The sequence below is a fragment of the Pituophis catenifer genome, unplaced genomic scaffold (assembly GCF_029215685.1).
Source record: "Pituophis catenifer annectens isolate HBS135680 unplaced genomic scaffold, rPitCat1.0.hap2 SCAF_2, whole genome shotgun sequence".
Classification (NCBI taxonomy): domain Eukaryota; kingdom Metazoa; phylum Chordata; class Lepidosauria; order Squamata; family Colubridae; genus Pituophis; species Pituophis catenifer.
The window spans coordinates 199385288-199401921 of NW_027256882.1; the positions used below are offsets into that span (position 1 = coordinate 199385288).

Genomic DNA, 16634 nt, shown 5'->3' on the forward strand with positions numbered 1-16634 from the left:
AGTCACTGACTTATGACTGGCCCTTGCACGTAGTACTTTTTTAGGATCTCCATGGTCACATGATCAAAATTCAGGTGCTTGGCAACTGGCATGTGTTTACAATGGTTGCAGTGTCCTGGTGTCACATAATTGCCATTTGCGATCTTCCCAACTTTTTTCCAAAAAGCAAAGACAATAGGGGAAGCTGAATTCACTTCACAGCTGCATAATTCACTTAACTTTTTTTTTAAAGTTTTTTATTAATAATACAATTAAAAACATTGGACATGATTTGACATTTCCGGTTTAGACTTTTCCGTCACATTTTACCTTACAACTAATACAATTCCTTTAGGTTATACAAATTATACAAACCTTGTTTCACAATTCAAACATGAACATTCTTACGTCTATAGAACTAACATCCATAACAATTTCATTCCTATCTCTTTCAAGAAACTAACATATAGATTTCTAAACTTTCAACTCATCAGTAATCCTTTATCCCGGCAATCTTCCTCCTCTCCAACCAATAGTATAATTTACTCCAGATTTCGTAGCATTCTGTTTCGCTCTTATCTTTGAGTTCCAACGTCAACCTGTCCATTTCAGCAAAAGTTAATATCTTAGCTACTACTTCTTCTTCTGAGGGGGTTTCTTTATTTTTCCAGTTTTGTGCCAAGGCCAGTCTTGCTGCCATTAGAATATGTAACATTAAGTATATTGTTTCCTTATTGTATTTATCTCTTGTAATACCTAGTAAGAAAAGTTCTGGCTTTAATTTTATATTTTGCATTAGCATTTCCTCCAGCCATTGCTTTATCCGGTGCCACATAATTCACTTAACTTCAGTGCTTCACCTAACAACCGTGGCAAAAAAAAAAAAGTCACAAACTCTGGCACGACTCACTTAACAACCACCTTGCTTAGCAAAAGAAATCCTGATCCCAATTGTGGTTGTAAGTTGAGGACTATATGGCTCAAGGAGAGAGAGCACTACCCTGTTTATTGCTGACTATTAAGAAGCTCTTGGTTTCTCTGCAACAGTAGGTCTAGGGTCAGAAGTATCATGTAGCAGAGAGAGGCCGATTTTGCCTGTCATGAAAAAGCAGGAAATTGTTCATGATTTAATGTGTTAATCGTCCAAATTTATGGCAAGGAGAGGAGGATGTAGGATTTTCTACTGCAAATACCAAAATGAATCTTACTTTGAGTAGTAGGGGTTCTATTGCATGCTCTAGTGTAGGCAGCCAATGTCTTAAGATATTTCTTGGAGTTAGAAACCAGATGTTACTGAGTTACAATTCCCCTTGTTAATGGGGCCAATAGTCAATAATTATGGGAGTAGTACAACAGTGAAAGTCAGTTGACTGACATAGGCTCCCACTGGAATTTAAGTAAGGGTTAAAGTTCAAGATGGTCAATCTTTCGGTGGTCAGGAGTTGCAGTTAATTGTGGACAATGTGGGGTGGGGGGAGAGAAGGAAGAGTCTAGATGAGACAAGCAATAAGAAAAATGGACAAAGGATCGATCTACTCTATCTATCTATCTATCTATCTATCTATCTATCTATCTATCTATCTATCTAATCATATCCATCCATCTATCTATAACCAGCCCAACTCAACCAAGACATCTGAGCAGCTTACGAGACCGCCTTCTGCCACCGATAGCCTCCCACCGACCAGTTCGCTCCCACAGAGAGGGACTCCTCAGGGTGCCGTCGGCCAAATTATGTTGGCTGGCGACATCCAGGGGGAGAGCCTTCTCTGTGGGAGCCCCTGCCCTTTGGAATGAACTGCCCCCGGACATACGCAAGATCTCTGACCTCTCTCTGCTGGTACACGCGCTGTCGCCCCAGGTCAGATCTCCGTGGCATTTCTTTCGTGAGCTTCTGTTTCCCTGCAAACAATGAAACAGAAGCTCACGAAAGAAAAAGATCTTACCTCTTGCCATGCTGCCACTGTTGGGATGCCCTGCCTCCTGCCAGCCAGCTGGTGTTCGGGTCTCTTGCGCACGCGCACATGTCTGCACATGCGCATGTGCACATCTTTCAATTTGGGTATGCACGTGCGTGCTGTTTAGGCACTCGATGTCTAAAAGGTTCTCCATCCCTGCTATAGTTTGTGTGTCTTTCCTTTCTCAGAATAGCGAGAAGCCACGGAGTTGATTTTAGGCAATTTTAGTTCGCAGTGATTATTTTCCAAGGGGGTCATTAAAAAGAGATTCAAGAATTTGTAGTTGCCTGTTGTTAACCCTACCAGGAAAAAAAAATGCTTGAGAAGAAAACAAAAACGTGTTTTTATTTCAAGCAAAAAATAAAACATCTCATCTGGAGCAGTCCAGCCAAACATTTCAAACTGGCTATCTCTTGACAGAAAGAAACTCTGATCAGTTTGTATGTTACACGTTTCGTTGAAACAAGGCTCAAAACATTTTGAGTATTTTGGCCATAAGAAACCATGGAAACACAGAAGAAGTATCTTGCTCCCTTCTTTTCTCTCCAGTATTACAAGAATAGATATGGTAGCAGTTCAGCCTGAGTGCAACCACCAAGCCAGCTTGCAGAAGAATTGGCAGATAAAAGGAAATAAAATATTTTTCAAAACACTCATCACAAAAGCATGTTTTTTCAGTCTCCTATATTGCTTTCCTTGAATCCAGATATATGGCTATCTTTCTTCCTTTGTCCATTGGTATACTAATTGAAAGAAACATGCAGAGAGATTACTAAACTGGTTCATGTTAAAAAAAGAGAAAGAACACACAGAAGCTGTAATTTCTCTCACACACCTTTCAAATCAATTTCCTTCTCCAGGGCAGGAGGACATCCTGGCAGAAAATGAATTCCAGTCAGTCCATTAACCCAAACAAGATTTCTTTAAAAAAAAAAAGCGTGCGCACACGTGTGTGTGTGCACTTTTAGCAATAGCACTTTTAGACATACTGTATATACCACTTCATAATGCTTTACAGAGTGGTTTACAGAGTCAGCATATCCCCCCAACAATCTGGGTTGTCATTTTACTAACCTCAGAAGAGTGAAAGGCTGAATCAATTTTGAGCCAGTGATAATCGAACTGCTAGCAGTCAGCAGAATTAGCCTGCAATACTGCATTCTAACCACTGCACCACCATAGCTCCAAAATGCTTTCTGGAATAACTTTTTTTTAAAATACATTTTTCTGAATGCATTTAAGAGGGATCATTCCTGAAGATTGCCAGTGACCCCAAAAAGTAGCACTTCCTTACTTCAGCTTCTTCTAGTTACCGATGGTGGAGCACCACCATATACGATGCAATAGCTTGTGCCAATTCAGAGTGCAGCAGGTGGTCCTGTAGATATCCAGGTGCCAAGCTATAATGGAAGTAGAGTAAGCCTCCTCTTAATCTAAGATGGATGAGTACAAACCTATCCTTGCTGATAGCAGGATCATGATCTCATTGTAATATTTAAAGGTAAAGGTTCCCCTCGCACATATGCACTAGTCGTTTCCGACTCTAGGGGGCGGTGCTCATCTCCATTTCAGAGCCGGAGAGCCAGCGCTGTCCGAAGACATCTCCGTGGTCATGTGGCCGGCATGACTAAACGCCAAAGGCACACGGAACGCTGTTACCTTCCCACCAAAGGTGGTCCCTATTTTCCTACTTGCATTTTTTACGTGCTTTCGAACTGCTAGGTTGGCAGAAGCTGGAGGAAGTAATGGAAGATCACTCCGTTATGCTGCACTAGGTATTCGAACCGCTGAACTGCCAACCTTTCGATCAACAAGCTAAGCATCTTACCCACTGAGCCACCGCATCCCCACAATATTTAAAGACATACCTGCAAATTTAGTTGGGGGAGGGAATTCTCTCCTTTTTGGCAATTTGGTACAGGCTGGCTGCCCAAAATTAATGCAATTTCTGCCTGGTAGAAAAAGAAAGTGTCCACCCAGGGGAAAGGACCCCTTCCAGGAAACAGAAATAAATTAAAACAACCCTCCTTATCAGGCATTTTATATCTTAAATGTAAATTACATTTTTATCCTCATCAGCATGCGGCACACAAAAGGAATCATAGGTCACACACAAACTCTCACTCAGCAAAACAACTTTTTTTTTTTTTAAAGCATGTTTAGTGTTTGAGATGCATACAGGCCAAATCAACAAATCTGAACATGCCCTTGAAGCAAAATGTACCATATCAATACTATACAAGAGTGCACAGTCATTTTACTTAGCAGGCCAGCTAAGTCTTTTGCACTCTGAAGGTTCCCTAGATTAAAAAACGCACAAGACAATGCACAGTGCAATGATCAACAAAACGCAGAAACTCTCTCCCAAATCAAACAGAGTTACTATGTGTCTGCTTTTTCAAACACACCCAAAATACAGAACTCCAAAAGAATGAATGTTTAAGCAGCTGAATGAAGTCAAACAAACAAAAATGTAACATAGCTGGCTTGCTAAGCTAAAGTGTTTGTGTGCACTCTGTGCATGTCTTTGAAATTGCTGATTGTGGCAATTTCAAAGTATCTTTGAAAATGGAGACTCGCTGCATCTCGAATCTCAAAATCACTAGGAGCCCTGGCGCATGTATCAAATGTGGGCAGACAGACCTAAAGTCAATTTTACATTCACACGTCATCTACCCTGTTTTCCAAAAAATAAGCCCTATCCCAAAAATAAGCCCTAGCATGTTTTTACATGTGCACCTAATATAAGCCCTACCCCCCAAAATAAGCCCTACTTAAGAGCCTGTGCAGCTGTCCACCTGCCCATTCTGTCTGGTTGCTTGCAGTGCTGTGGCCACGAGGTGGGGTGGTGGAGCTGCCCTACATACCCTGCACCGGCTTACCTCAGGGCCCCCACAGCCAGGCCATCCATGTCCCGACACCTCCCTCATGGCAGCAGCACCAGCAGCCATGTGCAACCAGAGCCCACATGGCCACCAGCCCACTTCTGCTTGCTTGTGGCCACAACAGAGCAGGAGGCTGAGTGGTGTGTTGGTGCTGCAGCCGTGAGACAAGGCAGGTGTCACAGCGTGGCTGGCCTGGCTGCGGGGGCCCTAAGGTAAGCTGGTGTGGGATGCGTGGGGCAGGTCCTCCACCCCCCCCTGCCTTGCCTTATGGCCATGACACCAGTGTGTCACTCAGCCTCCTGCTCCACTGCAGCTGTGAGCAAGCAGAAGAAGTGGGCCAGGGGCCACGCAGGTTCCTGCTGGATGGGGTTGCTAGAGCTGCTGCTGTGAGGGAAGGCAGGTGTTGGGACATGGGTGGTCTGGCTGGGATGCTGAGGTAAGTGGTGTGGGGCACGTGGGGCAGCTCCACCCTCCCCTGCCTCATGGCAGTGGCACTAGCATGCCATGTGGCCTCTTGCCCCGCCACAAATAAGCAGAAGTGGGTTTCCCGTACATGGGGGGGGGGGGAAAAATAAGATATCCCCCAAAATAAGCCCTAGTGATTATTTTGGGGCCCAAAAGAAAATAAGACCCAGTCTTATTTTTGGGGAAACACAGGTATTTTAGTTCTGAAGGCTATGTGTACAGATAGTCATTGATCTACAATCATCCACTTAGCACCTGTTCAAAGTTACAACCGCACTGAAAAAAAGGGATTTACAACCCGTCCTTGCACTTACAGCCATCACAGCATCCCAACAGTCACATGATTAAAATTTGGACATTTGATAACAGACATGTATCTAGATGACTGCAGGGTCCCGGGGTCATAGGATCACCATTTGCAACCCTCTCAGCTGGCTTCCGATAAGTAAAATCAGTGGGGAAATCTGGATATTGTTAACGTCCATGTGATTCATTTAAAAATTGCAGTGAGTTACTCAACAACTGTGGCAAAAAAGTTGTAAAATTGGGCGCAACTCACTTCACAACTACCTCGTTTAGCAATGGTAATTCTGATCCCATTTGAAGTCATAAGTCATTTTCTGTATACTACTACTACTACTTCTTCTTTTAGTTCCTTTGAGATAGTTTTTGACTCCTGGTGACTGCCTGGACTAGTCCCTGCAGTTTTCTGGACAAGATTTTCAGAAGTGATTTGTCCTTGACTCTTTCCCAGGACTGAGAAGGAATGACTGGGCCAAGGTCACCCAGCTGGCTTTGTGACCAAGAAGGACTAGAACTCATAACCACCTGGTTTCTAGCCTGGCACCTTACCAACAACAAGAACACCCCACCAATTTGGATTTATTGGCTCCTTGTTGTGCCAGTCTGTCTGAATCACAATCAGAACAGAGCTGGAAGAGACTTGGAAGTCTTCTAGTCCAGCCCCCTGCTCAAACAGGAGATCCTATACCATATATATATATATATATACTCTTCTTAAAATCCTCCAGTGATGAAGCATGCACAATGTCTGAAGGCACATTGTTCCACAGTGGTTAATTGTCCTCCATGTTAAGAAGTTTCTCCTTAATTCCAAGTTGCTTCTCTCCTTGATTAGTTTCCATCCATTGTTTCTGGTCCTGCCCTCTGGTGCTTTGGAAAATAAGTTGACCACCCCCCCCCCCAATTCTTTGTGGCAGCCTCTAAAATACTGGAATAACTGCTATCATGTCCCTCCTAGTCCTTCTTTTCTCTAGACTGGCCAAACCCAAATCCTGCAGCCGTTCTGCATATGTTTTAGTCTCCAGGCCTTTAATCGTCCTAGTTTGGAGCCTGGTTTGCTCCAAAGCGCCACCTCTTTCAAGCTTAAGTCAATAAGGAATACATACACATAGCCATTCTGCCATACAGCCCCAGTTTATTTATTTATTTATTTATTGGTTCGATTTATATGCTGCCCTTTTCCTGGAGACTCAGGGCGGCTTACAATGCGTTAAACAATAGCCGCCATACTTTTGTATATACCTGCTTAGTAGGACTTTCGCCGCCCCGCCCCCCCAAGCAGTGTTCTTTTTTATACAAAGTCAGCTTATTGCCCCCACAAACCAGGTCCTCATTTTACCTACCTTGAAAGGATGGAAGGCCGAGTCAACCTTGAGCCTGGTGAGATTTGAACTTGCAGTAATTGCAGGCAGCTGGTGTTACTTAACAGTGCTTTAGTCTGCTGTGCCACCAAGGCTCAGTTCTTCAGGCAGGAAAACTCAACTCAGTGTAACATGCCAATAACGAGGAAAAAATAAGACTTCTAATGGAACCTTCAAAAACCAACCATGATTTCTTTCAAGCAGATCAACCTGTTTTGTGTTCAATTTGAATCAAGTCTTTTTTCACATACACACACACACACAAGCAGCACAAATCACTTGAAGCAGCTATTTTAAACTCGAAACGTTTCAAATCGTTTTGCACGTTTCTTTTGACTGTTGTGCTCCACGTGCTGACGGTTTGCTTTTCTCTACTTTTTTCTCAACTGCTCTTCTCCAGACCACACTCAACTGATCTAATCTTCAGATTACATATCAGCAGCAAGAGATGGCCCCATAAATATTGATGTATCTGTCTAAGTTCTATTTCTCTAACCACTTTTTTAAGTGAACATGAACCCTGGGAATAATTTGAAGATGAAGGGGCATTCAGAATTTCTAATTGGAAATCAGTCTCATAATTCTCCTTAACCATTTTCTGTTTTACTGCCTGAGAAGAGATTCTTCACTCTACATAGATATTATACTAAACAATATAGGTGTTGCCTGTGAAAATTCCAGCTTGTGCAATAATTGCAATTGATTTCACCAAGCACAACGGAAGGAAGAAGGGAAGGGGGAGAAAAGGAAGAATGCAAGCAAGCACTGGGAAGCCTGTTGTATATCATATTCTGGAAAGAATTTGAAACAGAATTAGAATACAGAAAATGCCAGTTTTTGTTTTTTTTAAAAAAAAACCCTGCTCTAAACTGAATATCTATATGGCATCACATTGCTCTGAATGGAAAGTTCAACAGTTGGGATGTACTTGTCCTGAATCTGAGGCAGGTCCAATAACAGAATAATGGAATAACAGAGTTGGAAGGGACTTTAGAGGTCTTCTAGTCCAACCCATTTCCTAGGCAGGAAGCCCTATATCAATTCAGACAAATGGTTGTCCAACATCTTCTTAAAAACTTCCAGTGTTGGAGCATTCACAACTTCTGAAGGCAAGTTGTTCCACTGATTAACTGTTCTAACTCTCAGGAAATTTCTCCTTAGTTCTAGATTGGTTCTCTCCTTCATTAGTTTCCATCCATTGCTTCTTGTCCTGCCTTCAGGTGCTTCGGAGAATAGCTTCTTCTTCTTTGTGGCAATCCCTTAGATATTGGGACACTGCTCTATTGTGCACTCCTAGTTCTTCTTTTCATTAAACTAATCATGCATTAAAAATTAAAGTTGGTTAACATGGATGCAAACAAGGGCGGGGGTTGAATAGTGATATGTGCTACCGACTTCATTATCCTTATTTCAGGTAGATAAATCAGGAAGGATAAGGCTCTGAGTGATTCTCTGCTAGAAACATTTGCCCAAAATGATAATCATAATGAAAGAGTAAAGGCAAGCTTGTCATTCATAAATCTCAGAATTGGCATTGGACTCAATTCAGCCAGAAAACTTCACTTTTGACACAGAGCTCAGATATGGAAAAGAAACACATTTTCATGTTGACCTGCGTCTGGAAAACCGAAAAACATCTCCATTTTGAGATCCGAGCTTCCTCCAGGAGTGGGAGGGAATGGAGATTTTGCAGCATCCTGTTGCTCACATTTTCTAGCATGTTTGCTTCTTGAGCTACATAAAATTGCAAAATGGTAATTTCCTTTTTGGATCTGTACTTCCTGTTTCTGTGGCTTCCTCGCTGCTTAAACCCCAATGGTTTCATTGCCTTTAACACCTGACACACAATTTATTCCTGCTGCAATTAAGTTCTTTGCTGGTAAAGCTCAAGCACAATTGCTATAAGAGGCTCAATTAGGACCATATAGCAGTGTGATCACCTTAAGGGATTACAGATCATAAAAAGAAGGAAAAAATACAGTATGATCACCTTAGAAAGGATTCAAACAAAACTTCTAAGAAGTATCTTCCAGGTCACCCACTGTGTTCCAAATGCAGTACTCAAGACTCAGTAAACTTGAATCTAATCGCTAGATAAATACCTTTATCTACTGGCTGAAACTACATCACAACCTAGCAGACTGACCCATCTGATATTGGCAGTTTTTCTTGGGAAACAGCAATCCGAAAAGAAATTGAGCCTCCATGGTTTCTCCAGTGACGCCATCTTAACCTTAGAATCAGATCAAGTTAGGTCAATACAGAGGTGGGTTTCAGCAGGTTCTGGCCAGTTCTGGAGAACCAGTAGCAGAAATTTTGAGTAGTTTGGAGAACTGGTAAATACCACCTCTGACTGGCCCCGCCCCCATCTATTCTCTGCCTCCCGAGTCCCAGCTGATTGGGAGGAAATAGAGATTTTGCAGTAAACTTCCCCTGGAATGGGGAGAAAATGGAGATTTTGCAGTAACCTTCCCCTGCCACGCCCACCAAGCACGCCCACCAAGTCATGCCACGCCCACCAAGCCACGCCCACAGAACTGGTAGTAAAAAAAATTGAATCCCACCACTGGGTCAATACTACTGCAAAGGATCATAGATATGGAATGTCAAACAGAAATGGGTGTTTTCTTTCTTACACAATAATTGCAAATAACCAAATTTTGATGTCTAAACTAGCCTCATATAGCAGGGACCAACATTGGTAAAGGCCCCAATGCTGTACAAATCCAGTGCAGTATTTCTATGGACCTCTTTAAATGTTTCTGCAAGGTTCAACCAAGCCTGCACATATTTTTTTATTATCACACTCCCTTCTCTATCTGTACACAAACTGGTTTCACCTTCCTTGCCCATATAATTTGCCAACCTCATCTCATAGTCACATTCCTTGTCAAGAACTTCAGAGTATCCAACAAGTTTTAAGTTAGTCATCTGAACAGAGAAAAATAACTCCACACAACTCACTTCCCCACAGCCCTTCAACTGATCTCTGAAAGTCCTGTGGAAGAAAACTGCTGAGAGCTGAAGAGTGATCACCTGCTCAAGAGAAGACCAGATGTTTGAGGAAGTATCAGAAAAAAACAAGAGCACACATGTTCAGGAAATGGGGTGATCAGGAAGAAGGAGAGTGATGATGGTTCTATCTGAGGCCCCAACAACTGCATTTGAGGAAATGAAGGTGAGAGCAGAAAAGTTTTTTTATATGGTTTAAAAATTCTGAGATGCATTTTCATTGTTGGGAGGGGGAGCACTCCAGGAAAAGGAGCAGCTCAGAATCCAGACTCCAAGTTTCTAGAACAAGGGTGTCAAACTCACATTGTCATGGCATCGTCATGTGACATATCATGACTTCCCCCTCCCTTTGGTAAACTTGGTGTGGGCGTGGCCAGCACGTGACGCATCCGGCCCATGGGCCATGAGTTTGACAGCCCTGTTCTAGAACTATTTCTGGGAGAAGAATATTGAGTCAGTGGGATCATGGTTACAGAGCAGGGGCGTCAAACTGGTGGGCCGCAGGCCAAATGCGTCACATGCAGGCCATGCCCGCCCCAGCTCCACGAAGGGGAAAACATATCATGATTTTTTCACGTGATGGCAACGTGACACTGTGAGTTTGACACACATGTTGTAGTGTAGTTACATTATTAACGTAATGCATGGCTTCTTAGTCTAGGCCTCTGGCAGAAGGAAAGGAACTATTGTTTTGAGAGTGGTGGGTTGAAGGACAGCGGTCTCTTGCCTCATCCATCACCAGGAATCCAATTGTCCTGGAAAACTGCATACCATTGCTTCCCAGTATATCCTGACAACAGGGAGACTAGCCCATCCCACTCATTGGCAAGATAGAGAACAATGGCTCCAGTGCTTCTTCTCATTTTCCCTCCACATCCCTTTTCCTTTTATGCCATTTCATTTATTTATTTACTAATTTAGACAGGCAGTCCTTTGTTATATGACCACAATTGAACCCAAAATTTTTGTTGCAGAGTAAGACAGTCGTTAGGTGACTTTTGCCCCATTTTAAGACCTTTCTTGCCACAGGTGTAAAGTGAATCACTGCAGTTGTTAAGTGAATGATTTGGTTATTATGCAAATCTGGCTTCCTCTATTGACTTTTATTTATTTGTTTTAGAAAATTTATATTGCTGCCTATTTGCACATGGCAACTCAAGGCAGCTTACACGAATATAAAAACATCATATATAAAAAAATAAAAAATAACAAAACAACAAAATAATAAAATAATAGCCCGTTTCCCCCTAACTCCGGCAACAACACATCACACAAGCCATTTAATGGGCTCCAACCCGTTCTAGGCTCCCCAGGCCCGCTAGCAGAACCAGGTCTTCAGCGCCTTCCTGAAGAACGTTAGAGTGAGGGCCACTCTAATCTCTGGCGAAATGATGTTTCAGAGAGAGGGAGTCACCTGTTGTAGCTCACCAGCTGCCAGCAGAGCTGGCGGCAGACTTGGACGATGAGGAGGTTGGGGAGGAACTTGGGCCAGTCCTGGAGTCTGGGGAAGGCTCTGATGAATGTTCTGTATCAGAAGAGGAGAGCGAGCCACGGCTGTCCAACATTTCCCAGCTGCCTTTGGAGTCGGAGATAAGTGGGGAAGAAGAACAGCTGGGGCCTGTTACAGATGTGCATATGCACAGAGCTGTCAGGAGAGGAGAACAATTGAGTACCAGGAGCCGACTCAGAAAGAAAGGCACACGTGGATGCTGCCTGGCCCCTCCCTGGCTGGGAAATAAATAGAAGCTAAAGGGGAGTAACATCATGGGAAACAACCATTCGGATTTATTCATTGTGATTCGTGTCTCAGAGCCTGCTTGAGAGAATTTGATTTACAGCTTTGTGGCTGGAAGCTCCCAGCCTGGCAATTATCCAAGGACTGATAAGGTCTGTACTTCAGTTAACCCTTGGAAGGATTATTGCCTGGGCTTTTCTGTGTGGGAATGCCATGAATTCCCAGTAGCTAAATAAAGAGGATTTTTTTGGGACAAGGGGTTCTGTTTCTTGGTTCTGCTAAGGCTGGGTCAGAACACTACCATGGAGAAGGCTCTTCTTCTGTGTCCCACCAGTGTATCTCCCTAGGGGATGGGACCTGCAAAAGTCCTTGGCTCCCCACTCTAGTCAGTTGGGTAGATGTGACCAGCAAGAGACGGTCCCTCAGATAACTTCGCTTGTCGAAAGCCGACTGGGAAGGTTACAAATTGTGATCACATGACCTCAGGACAGTGCAACTGTCATAAATACATGCCTGTTGCCAGCCATCCAAATTTTGATCATGTGACCATGTGAAAAATGGTCATAACCCACTTTTTCTAGTGCTGTTCTAACAGTCACTAAACAAATGGTTGTAAGTCAGGGACTTATGTGTATGACTGCCTATTCTAACCAAATAACTCTGGGCAGCTAGTAGATAATGAACCCACTATCTGCTGTGCTCTTTGGAGGAAATAGGACAGAAAGACCAACCCGTATGGAAACCATTGATAACGGCTATTTGTTTTGTAGTGGCTGTCCAATACTATCACAATGATTTCCCCAGCCGCAAAATAACTGCAGTTTCAAATGGAATAAATGTGATACCTTCAAAACTAGGCTTGAAGCAAAAATTCGAGGTATTGTAAAGGCTTCGTCTTGATAGAAACATCCATGAAATTTTGAAGGGGGTAGGCTGGCTTTAGAGTGACCTTTAAAGTTACTTTTAGTGTGCTTTTTTCATCGTGTTAATATTTCAACCATGTTTTCTGCTGTTGTGGCTTCATTGTTTTGCTTTCGGGGAAGGACCGCACTATCTTCATGGCTTTTGCAGCTGTCATGCTCATAAATAGATAATCATAATGAAAAAAAAGTGTATCACGAGACAGGGAGAAGAATGGAGGGGATGCACATCTCTTCCCAATACTGAAAAGACAAAGTTGCCTTTTTTGGGAGGAAATGTGTTTAGATTCCCTGTAAATTTGGAACCTCGGCAACAGTGGCAGCTGTGCCTCCATGAAGCCAAAAGTGATCATCTGGAGTCCTTGAAGCACATGGACAGATTTTTTTTCCCCCAGTTTTAATGGAAATAGATCCAGATCCGTGTAAAGATACCTCTTCTGCTATCATAAATAGGAGAAAAAGAAGAGGCAGGGACTATTTTCTCTCTCAAAATGAATACCCACTGTTCAGGTAGGGAACATGGAAGAATATGGTAAAGAACAGTGCATGAAATAAAACTACCACAGATTCTACAATCAAGCACAGAATGTCAGATGTCTAGTCAAGGTTCGAAATGGAACTAAGCAGAGGGTAACGGAAATTTTGAGTAGTTTGGAGAACCAGTAAATACCACCTCTGACTGGCCCTACCCCCATCTATTCTCTGCCTCCCGAGTCCCAGCTGATTGGGAGGAAATGGGGATTTTGCAGTAACCTTCCCCTGGAGTGGGGAGGGAATGGAGATTTTACAGTATCCTTTCCCTGGAGTGGGGTGGGAATCAGTGGTGGGTTTCAAAAAATTTACTACTGGTTCTGTGGGTGCGGCTTGGTGGGTGCGGCTTGGTGGGCATGGCGGGGAAGGATACCGTAAAATCTCCATTCCCACCCACTCCAGGGGAAGGATACTGTAAAATCTCTATTCCCTCCTCAATCCAGGGGAAAGTTACTACAAAATCCCCATTTCCTCCCGATCAGCTGAGATTCAGGAGGCAGAGAATAGATGGGGGCGGGGCCAGTCAGAATTTTTACTACCGGTTCTCCAAACTACTCAAAATTTCCGCTACCAGTTCTCCAGAACTGGTCAGAACCTGCTGAAACCCACCTCTGGTGGGAATGGAGATTTTACAGTATCCTTCCCCTGCCACACCCACCAAGCCATGCCCACAGAACTGGTAGTAAAAAAAAATTAATCCCACCACTGGAACTAAACCCTTTCTATCATGTCCTTGGGAGCCTCCTAACACTCAGGAGTTTGAATCAGGAATGTCTACATTCCTGGTGTAGCAAAACCAGGTTAGGGAGATTAATAGCAGTCTCTCAAATATGTGCCTTAAAACATACAAAGTCATCTTTGGAAGATCCACCCACCCTAATGAGTAGTTCTTTCCTTGGAAAGGTTAGAGTTTGCTACAAGCACTGAAGATGAAGAAACCTATTTTTATAAAACAGGAGCTGTTTAAAATGAGGGTGAAAGAGACAATTGATCCAAAACCCAAATACAGGAGAAAATCTACCCAAGATACATTTCAGGATTTCAAACTTTCAGATGGGTCAGGATTTCTCATATCAGGCAGAAAAATAAAACCACTTAAACATAATTCCAAGGGTTATTTCATTATTTTGGGTTTCAGTACTAGGATGCTTCAATAGCCAAGGAAAAGAAATAGGGGGGAAAAATCACTTTAATGTAAGATACAATAAGAAGAAATGGAAAGGAGGAATAGGCTCAAATTTGTGGTCCCAGTCAGTTTCTAAACAGCCTTGACATTGAAAGACAGAGTTTTAGCCTTGTTTATTCTCTGTTCCCACTGAGCTCTCTTCCAGGCCTTGCTGAAACATCTGCAAAATATTGCTATAAGAAAGCATTGTGCAGCACACATTCTTTAGTTAGTTCCATCACAAATGTTTGTTGGAGGTTTCCCTTTGGACATGGATAGTCCAACAGAAGACACCCACCATTTTGTTCGCCCACCATGGAGGGGGATGAATAATGAGAGCCACAGCTCATCTGAAAGATACTAGGTTGTGGGGGTGGGGACAATTTAATTTAAACAACAGCTAACTTTCATTTAATTTCTTGAAGGTATAAAAAAAAAGTTCTCCCAAGTTGCTTTTGGCCTCCAGGGACAATTCTAGGGAACAGTTTTTAAAGAAACTCTTTTCAAACTTACAGTAAAATGGGAAGAAAAGGAACCCAATCAGGGGTGGGCTGCTGGGGTTTCGCAGGGGTTTGGGAGAACCTGTAGCTAAGATTCTGTGCAGTTCGGAGAACCCCCAAATACCACTCTTGGCTGGCCCCACCCACCCCACCCCACCCCTCCCCTCCCAGGAGTCCCCATGCAGCCCTTTTAGATGCAGGTAAGTACAGGGCATGCAGGGAGGCTTAGGGAGAGCGAAAACGGGCCTACCGGAAGTTTGGGAAGGCCAGAAACGGGCCCATTTCCGGTCTCCGGGGGGCTTCCAGAGCCTGGGGAGGCCATTTTCACCCTCCTGGAGCTCAAGGAAAACCTCCAGAGCCTGGGGAAAGCAAAAATCCCCCTCCCCTCCACCGTGGTGCAGGAGGCCAACTAGGCCATGCCCACCATGGCCACGCTCACCTAGCAACCGGGCAGAAAACCCCTTGCTAAAATTTTTGAAGCCTATCCCTGAACCCAATGATGAAAAAACTGAACAAAACTAAGACCATATGTCAAAGGAACATAACAGTCAAACAAGAGGATGAAACTGTGTATAATTAATTTCAGGGACAGTCATGTGGAGCTGTTTCCTAGTTTGGACCTCCTTTGTGCAACATGTCTAATTTCTGCAACAGAATTTGCAGAGTGGCTTTGGCCAAGGAGAGGCAGGGCTCAGAATTAAGAAGACAAATGTTTCCTAAATTAGAAGGCATCTTAAATATTTCCGAATCCCTCTGTTTTACAAGAACATTATGACAGAATTAATGATCCTTTTGTAATACATTTCAGGCCTATGCAGTTGACTTCCCTAACCAGCACATCCGAAAGCCATTTTCTATGGAAGTTTATACTTTCTTAGCAGTTCAAATAAAATAGCATTTTTTTTTCTATATAAAATGAGAGAAAACCCCACTTCTGAGTTGCACCGATGATGTTACCTAGTTTGGGTAATAAAACATCTGCAAGAAAACAACGAAGCTCAGAGAGCACTCAGGATCCCTCATTTCAACCCAGACTTACAGATGTTCTTCTTTATTGGCAGTTTCTTCTGTCAATAAAGTTCTGAAAATGGGATCTTCAGGCTATTCATCATGGCTAGAGCATAGCACTTAAACTTATGTAATGCTTCACAGTGATTTACAGCCCTCTCTAGGTGGCTTACAGAGTCAGCGTATTGCCCCCAACAGTCTAGATCCTCATTTTACTAACCTCGGAAGATGGAAGGCTGAGTCAACCTTCAGCCAGTCAGGATCGAACTCCTGGTACTGGGAATGCAGAATCAGCCTTCGTTACTGCATTCTAACCACTGCGCCACCATGGCTTCATTCACAACATTCAGTATTCCCACCTGAACAGATGAGACTTAAACGGTCATACGACGAAAAGACTTACCAAAGTAGACTGGCTTTCCACAAATGGGACAGTAGGAAAGCATTGTCTATCTCCCTTTAGGCACACTCTCCAACTAACGCTTCTTGAATAAACAGACTTTTGTTCACATGAAGAGACAGGAAAAGCAGGGTTGGGTGAGCAGGGTGGTGCTACATTCCGCTTTTTCAGAGAGGATGTTGTGGTCGCTGGTAAATGTGATGTAGTGGCAGCATGAAATGGAAGGAAGGTATCAAGTATTTCTTATTTTAAAGCATGATGTTGTAATCTCTTTAGGTTCTGATCTGGCAGTCTTCGGCCTTTCTCCCTCTGCTTATTTGATATTTGATTTAGTTTAGATTTTCTTTTATTTCTTTATTTCAAACATTACATTATTGTTTATTAGCATCCTACCTCCTGAAGGAAACATGTT

The 16634-nt window shown here is 43.1% G+C and overlaps 1 protein-coding gene across 1 annotated transcript in view; it reads right to left on the bottom strand.

The window, feature by feature from the left end:
- LOC139310323 (cysteine-rich protein 1-like) overlaps positions 1–16268 on the bottom strand; it is a 53628-nt gene extending 37360 nt beyond the window's left edge. Inside the window, exon 1 of the mRNA XM_070934481.1 lies at positions 16226–16268. Within this exon, the coding sequence (XP_070790582.1) occupies positions 16226–16268 (43 nt within the window). The remainder of the gene's footprint in view (positions 1–16225) is intronic.
- Between the last annotated feature and the right edge of the window lie 366 nt (positions 16269–16634).